This window comes from Dictyostelium purpureum, assembly GCF_000190715.1.
Source record: "Dictyostelium purpureum unplaced genomic scaffold DICPUscaffold_127, whole genome shotgun sequence".
In the NCBI taxonomy this organism is placed as follows: domain Eukaryota; phylum Evosea; class Eumycetozoa; order Dictyosteliales; family Dictyosteliaceae; genus Dictyostelium; species Dictyostelium purpureum.
In genome coordinates this window covers 66,561-74,091 of record NW_003519464.1, presented here as the reverse complement: position 1 = coordinate 74,091, position 7,531 = coordinate 66,561, and the positions used below count along the sequence as shown (strand labels likewise).

General features: G+C 26.2%; 2 protein-coding genes across 2 annotated transcripts; both read right to left on the bottom strand.

Moving 5' to 3' along the window:
- Positions 1-901: 901 nt before the first annotated feature.
- DICPUDRAFT_152485 (uncharacterized protein) lies at positions 902-1,130 on the bottom strand (the record flags this gene model as incomplete). The annotated part of the gene is made up of 2 exons (XM_003288214.1): positions 902-1,053; positions 1,121-1,130. The coding sequence occupies 2 exons, from the start codon at positions 1,128-1,130 to the stop codon at positions 902-904; spliced, it is 162 nt and encodes a 53-aa protein (XP_003288262.1).
- Positions 1,131-1,420: 290 nt separating this feature from the next.
- On the bottom strand, positions 1,421-6,940 carry DICPUDRAFT_97966 (uncharacterized protein; the record flags this gene model as incomplete). The annotated part of the gene is made up of 3 exons (XM_003288213.1): positions 1,421-5,564; positions 5,790-6,265; positions 6,346-6,940. 3 exons carry the CDS (start codon positions 6,938-6,940, stop codon positions 1,479-1,481), a joined length of 5,157 nt encoding a protein of 1,718 aa, XP_003288261.1. The 3' UTR covers positions 1,421-1,478.
- Between the last annotated feature and the right edge of the window lie 591 nt (positions 6,941-7,531).

The window sequence follows — 7,531 nt, the reverse complement described above, 5'->3', positions numbered from 1 at the left end:
TTTTAAATTATTTTTTAATTTGTAGTTTGACCCCATTTTTAAACGTATTTTTTTTTATAAATGAAAATAAAAAAAAGGATAAAAATAAAATTAAAAAATAGGGTTTTTTTACCCACAAAAAACCTCATTTATTAATTTTTTACCCACAAAAACCTCATTATAACCCCTAATAAAATCTTTAAAAAAAACCTTTTATAAAAAAAGGGGCGAAAAGAAGAAAATTGTGATGTATGTGTTATTTTTAATTTATCAACTTCAATTTTTTTCTAAAATATATATTATTTAACAAATTATTATACTTTTATTTTCATTTTCTATTTTTACTTTTTTAAAAAAATTATGATAAAACACAAAAAAATAAACTGATGACTTTATGTATCATTAAAAATCTTCACTTTAAAAAAAAATAATACATTATAATTAAAAAATTAAAATATTTTATTAAAAAAAATTAAATGTTAACATTTTTTTCTTTTAATAAAATATTATTGTTAAACAACAATAAAATTCTCTATTTAAATTAATTATTATTTTTTAATTTTTTTTTATTTTCATAAGCAAAGAATTGTATTGGTTTTGGTGTATCTATATTTTTTATTTTTATAAAAGAGAAGATGATTTTAATTATTTTCCTTAAAAAAAAATTATTTTTTAATTTATTTTAATATTTTTTTTATTAACCAATAAAAAAGCCAAATATTTTGTTTTTATCTATTCTCATTTTTGAAATTAAATTTTTCCCACACACTTTTTACCCACACATCCCTTAAAACTTAATTAAAAATAGTTTAAATGATAATGTAAAAATATTTAATTTAAAAAAAAGAATTTATTTTAAAATAAAAATAAAAAATTTATTTATAAAAAACTCGAAATACAGATATTATTTTACAAAATATATTTAAAATGGATAGAATCTATCGGGAGTAGCTATTGAATTATCACAAGATTTTAAATTTGAGGCATAATTGGTTCTATGATAATTAAGATTGTTATAGCTTTTGGATGTTTGAGAATTTTGGTTTTGGTTTTTAAATAATTTTAAAATTGATTCTATTAAAGTAAATAATTAGTTATTAATCTAAATTTTATTTTTAAAAACTTTAAAAATTATACCTACCAAATAACATTTTTTATTTTAGAGATTTAGGTGGATCGGAATTAGAAAAAGATAAGACTTATATTTACAGGAAATTAAAAATATTTTGAAAAAAATTTATTGAAGGTTTTTATAAAAAGTAAAACCGATTAAGTTTTAAATAAAAAAAAAAATTGTAATAAATCATAAGTTTACAACCACAAATTTTTTAAAATAAAAAAACATTTACAAAAAATGGTTCAATCTTTTTCAAAAAAAAAAATGTTTTTTTTTTTAAACGTGGCTAAAATTTAAAAACTTAACACACACTTGTGCCCTTTTGTTTGAAAAAGAAAATTAAAATAAACTTATTTATTAAGTTTTTGGGTGATATGTTTATTTAAATAAATTTGTTTATATTTGTATTATTATTGTTATTTAAACTATTATTTAAATTATTATTTGTATTGGATCTTGGTAAATTATAATTGATAAAATTACTTGATGAAATCTCTTGTTTATAATTGTTTATAGCTTCTTTTTCCTCTTCTTCGGTTAATTTACCATGATCCATAGCAAAATAAGTATTAACATCTTTAATTGCAATAATTGTATCTATATTTTCTTCGATAGTTTTGTTAAAAATGGGATCATTGTTATCTTTAATTTCTCTATTGATTGATTCTAGATCTTGAGGAACATCTATCAATACTCTATTACCACGTTTAACTTCTTCTTCAATTTTAGGATTTTCAGCATCTACCGCTCTCTTTGCCAAAGCTTGTTTGTGGATCATTCTATTGTAAATTCTTTCTTCACCAGTACCAGCCATTACAAGAGTATAAACATATACGGTTTTCTTTTGACCAATTCTATAGCATCTATAAACTGCTTGACGATCGTGTACAGGGTTCCAGCTGAGATCTAAAATAATAACTCTGGTACCACCAGTTAAGTTGGTACCTAAACTACCTGCTTTTGTTGATATAATAAATAATTTTAAATGATTGTCTTCTTCATTGAAACGATTAATCATCCTTTGCCTAACCTTTGAAGGAGTTTGGCCATCTAATCTAAAATAATCGATGTTTGGTTTCCAATTTAAATTCTTTTGCAAGAAATATTCCAACTGATTGAGTGTTGAGATTGAAAAACTAAATGCTACAACTTTTTCACCATTTTCAGTAAAGTTTTTTAACATTGAAAAAAATAATAAAAATTTGTTACTACGCTCTAATATACCTCTTCTATAACCAATCGAATTGAAATATGAAGTAAATACATTTGGTTGGTGTATATTTGCTGATTTAATTTCATTAAGACTGATTACACGTTGAACTAATTCACTCTTTAAAATAATATCTGTTGTTGGAACATCGTTTACTTTGAGGATTTGTTTTAATTCGTTAATTGGTTTTTTCTCTAAATCTTTATTGGACAGTGGTTTCTTTTCTAAAAGGCCATCTGGGTGAGCACATACTACAGTTAAAACTTCGAATTGTGCAAAATGGTCAACTGATGTACTAGAGTTGATAGAGATCTCCAATAGACGGGTTTGAATTTCGGTACGTTTAACCAGTATCATCTTTTCCTTTTTGCTAACATTAACTTCCTTATCTAAAACTTCTGGGCCAAGTCTTTGAACAAAATCTTTAATTAGATCATGAAGTGCAGCCATTCTATAGTTCATTTGTTTAATTTCATATTCGGTGGCATCACTCTTTGAACCTGCGGAAATCGGTTTAACAAAACGTTCTTTAAATTCTCTTTCGTTACCTAAATGTAAATTTCTTATATAGTCAATCATTACATAGTATTCAAATAAATTATTTTGCAATGGATAGCCAGTAAGTAAAGCTTTTTTTGGTGTTTCTACAAGATTGGCGCAGTCAAATAGTTTGGTTTTCGTCGATTTTAATCGATGGCCTTCATCAACGATCATGAAATCAGTTTTGAGCACTAGTCCAATATCTTGATATTCTTCTCGGTACTTGCTGACCATACTTGAAAACGATTCGAATGTCAATGATAATACACCGCCGTTTTTATACCAATTTCTAATTACATTACAACGATCTCTCATATTATGATTATGAGGCGCAAAAACTTTGAGTGAATTTTTTGATTTTGCATTATTCGATGGCAACCATTTCTTAAATTCTCTTTCCCAGTTACATAGTGTATTTGCAGGTACTATTAAAAGATATTTTGAGCCTTTATGGTATTGATTGTGGGTATAAAGAAAAGTGATGACTTGTAAAGTTTTACCTAAACCCATTGAATGTGCTAAAATACAGCCTTTACCTTTGAATACCAAATTGTCCCATAAAAATTGCACACCTTTAATTTGATGCTCTTTGAGGAAACACCCAATTTGAGGGTCAATAAAAATATCCTTTTTACCCTCACTACCAGGGAAAATTAATAGATTGTTCTTTTTAAATTGGTCAGAGTTTAGACTAGCTTGTCTAAGTTCTTCGATTTGTTTGTTTTCTTCTTGTTCTTTCCTTCTTATTCTAAGTGTTCTTTGATTTACATTATTAATATCTTGAATTTCAATGACTTTTGTTTTCTTTTTCTCTGGTATTTTTGGTTTGATAGTTGGAGAGGTGGTATTAGTTAATTTCTTTGGTATGTCGCTGTTGTTTTCATAATCACTACTATCATCATTAGAGTCTTCCGATGATGAATCACTTCCACTAGATGATCTTGATGAAGAGGATGAAAGTGATGAATCAGAAAAACTATTACTTTCACTATCGCTGTCACTCTCACTGTCACTGTAACTACCACCACTGTCACCGTCACTATAACTTTCACTGCCGCTGTCACCTTCACCCGAATAACTACTTTCTGATTCATCTTCGCTGTTTAAGGATGGCTTCCATTTCTTTAATGTTCTTAATTTTGGTTTTGATTTATCAAATGATGAAGATTTATTTCTTTTTTGTTTCTCTTTTTCATCTAAAAATTGTTCTAAATCTTTTGTATGGTGGGCATTTGTAATTACCACTTCATCATCTTCATAATCACTATCGCTGTGATTATCTTTCTTATTTCTACTTGTTCTTGCTGGTATTTTAAGCCTTGGTGATGATTTTCCGCTTGATATGATTTCCATATCACTATCGCTATCACTGGAGGTTTTGAGTTTTTTAGGTTTTGATCTTTCAACATCTTCAGGTTTATTGGTGTCTGAAATTGTATTCGATGATGGTTCTTTACGCTTCTTATTTGTGCTCCATAGATCTTCTAAATCTATTTTTTCTGGTGTATCGGTTTTATTTTCATTAACTGCTTTTTTATTACCTGACGAAAGAAAATCTTCACCCCAATCTTCGATGGCATCTGATTCATCTTCAATAAATACTATATCGGATTTTTGTGATGGTTGCTTTACTTGTTGATGTTGAAATTCTATTTGTTCTTTTTCAAATACAGGAGGTTTATCATTATGTAAAATATCAATAATCCACTCTTCTTGCCAGAAATCTTCGAATGTTTTTGATATTAGATTATAGGTTTCGGGTGAAAAGTTTGCTTTAAAGTCATTAAAAAATTTGCATTTACGTTCACTAATTTCAAAATATCTCTTTTCACGTTTCTTTATAATTTCTGGATTCTTTCTTGAAAATTCCCAAAGTTTACCAATTGTTTTGCTAAGTTTACCAACATTCTTTTCTAGCCATTCGTTCTTTTTCTTTACTAAAAAATCCTCAATTTCTTCAAGATCAGTCATTGCATTTGGTAATTTTGTTGTAGTTGCTACTGCAATGGATGATTCAAAACTGGGTGATGATCCAAGTGGTCCTTTCATTGATTCTATATTCTTTTTGTGCTTTTCATAATACAATTTATCTTCTTCTAATTCTCTTTGATGCTGCTCTCTTCGTTTTTGATTTTCAATTTCTTTTTGTTCACTGGTCCTTGGTTTTCTATTTGTTTTACCTTCATCATCCGAAATTTCCATTTCATCATCTTGTTCATTTTTTTTCATATTTACAGTTTTGTTTGATTTTCTATTACCATCTTCAGTTTCGCTGTCACCAGAAGATGACGAGCTTCTACTCCTACTTCTTCCCCTAGTACTTTCTTGGTCAGTATGATCTGTTTTATTATTATTTATACTGGTACTTCTACTCCTGCTTCTGCCTCTTGGTGACACCATTTTTTCATCTTCAGATGTTGGAGCTCCTCCATTAAATGCATTACTAAAATCATAATTTGATGACTCTTCAATAAGCTTTTGTCTTTTTTCTTCTTCCTCAATACTTTGTGTTGATATATCTTTATTTTTCTTGTGCTCTCTTTCTAAATGATCTTTTTCAATTTTTTCTTCCTCCAGTCTTTCTTTTTCTAAACGAACTTCCTCCATCCTTTCCTTTTCTAGACGATCTTTCTCCAGCTTTTCGTTGGCCAGTCTTTCCTGTTCCAGACGAACTTCCTTCATCCTTTCTTTTTCTTGACGATCTTTCTCTAGCCTTTCCTTTTCTTGACGGTCTTTCTCTAACTTTTCTTTTTCTAAACGATCTTTCTCAAGCCTTTCCTTTTCTAGACGATCTTTCTCTAACCTTTCCTTTTCTAGACGATCCTTCTCTAGTCTTTCCTTTTCTAGACGATCTTTCTCCAACCTTTCTTTTTCTTGACGGTCTTTCTCCAACCTTTCTTTTTCTAGACGATCTTTCTCTCGTCTTTCCTTTTCTTGGCGGACTTTCTCCAACCTTTCTTTTTCTAGACGATCTATCTCCAACCTTTCTTTTTCTAAACGGTCTTTCTCTAGTCTTTCTCTCACCAATCTTTCCTTTTCTAGACGATATTCTTCAGCCTTTTTTTTTCTTTCAAATTCCTCTCTTTGAGATACTTCCTGACCCAATTTTTCTTTATAAATTCTCTCTATTTCTAATTTCTCTTTCAATAATTTCTCTTTTTCTATTTTTTCTATTTCTAATTTCTCTTTTAATAATTTCTCTTTTTCTATTTTTTCTTTTTCTAATTTCTCCTTTTCTTCTCTAAACTTTATTCTTTCTAATTGAAATTGCTGTTCTAATTTCTCATTTTGTTCTTTTTCTCTTATCTCTTTACTTAATCGTATTTGTCTTGCTAGTTCGTGTGACGTTGATGATGGATCATTGTTTTTAAATAATAACTCTAAAAGATCTTCAATTAATTTTTCGTTAGGTGGTTCGTCTAAAAAAAAAATTGTTAATAAATATAAATAAATTTAATAAATATAAAATTATAATGTAAAAAAAATAAAAAAAATTTACCATCTTTAATATGCCTTCTAATTTTTACAATATCGCCCATTTTAAAACCAATCAGTTTTAAATCTTCATTTTTTAATTCTTTAAAATCTTCCCACAATAAAATATTTTCATTTTCGAGGATGCTATAGTATTTTTCTAAACCTAAATTCGATAAAACATCTCTTATTTTAATATCTAATATATTATCATCCATATTACTATCTCGGATAACTAATGCATTTGTAATTGGGGTTAATTGAGGTGAATTGGGTTTTTTACCACCATCGCCACTTTGATTATTTTCTATATTCATTATTGAGTGTTGTGGTAGGGGATGTGATTGCGCTTTTGTTGGTAATTGTGTTTGTTTATCTAAATTATCACTAGTTATATAATTTGTGGATAAAGATGTTAAAGTAGTTTTTGGTTCTTTATCAGAATCGTTTTTCTTTAATTTATTGTTATTATCACTTTTTAATGCGTCTGTTCTATTATTTTTTTTATTATTTAAATTATTTCTATTATTATCATTATTATTATTGTTATTATTATTATTATTATTGTTATTATTAATAATATGTTTGTTTTTATTCTTTTTATTTTTATTTTTATTCATACTACAATTGGCAATATGAAATGGATTTTAATGAAAAAAAAAAAAAAATTTTTTAAAAATTAAAAATTTAAAATAAAATTTAATTTTTTTTTTTTTTTAAAAATTTTTTTTATAATTTTTTTTTTTTTTTTTTTTTTTTAATTGTTATATATTCCCCTCTCTAATCAATATATACCCTATACCATTGGCTATAAACATAAATAATGTTATAGAAAGATAAAATACAATAATTAAATTTTTAATGCACTAAAATAGTTAATTATAATATATTTTAGTCATTTCAATGAAATTCTTTCAAAAAAGTTCACTTTAATAAAATATCGATAATGGTTATTAAAATTGTTTATTTTTTTTATTTTTTTATGTTGTTGGATTATAAAAACAAAATTAAATTAAAATAAGTGTAGGCTATCAAGAGCAAATTTCTTAAATAGATTATTTTAGATTCCAAAAAATGTAATATAATAGTCATTTAATTTAATCAATTATAATAATTTAATAAATAAATTAAATAAATTCAAATTATAAAGATATTGAAAAGGATCATATTCAAATATAAAAGAAACTTTAAAAAATAAAAATAAAAATAAA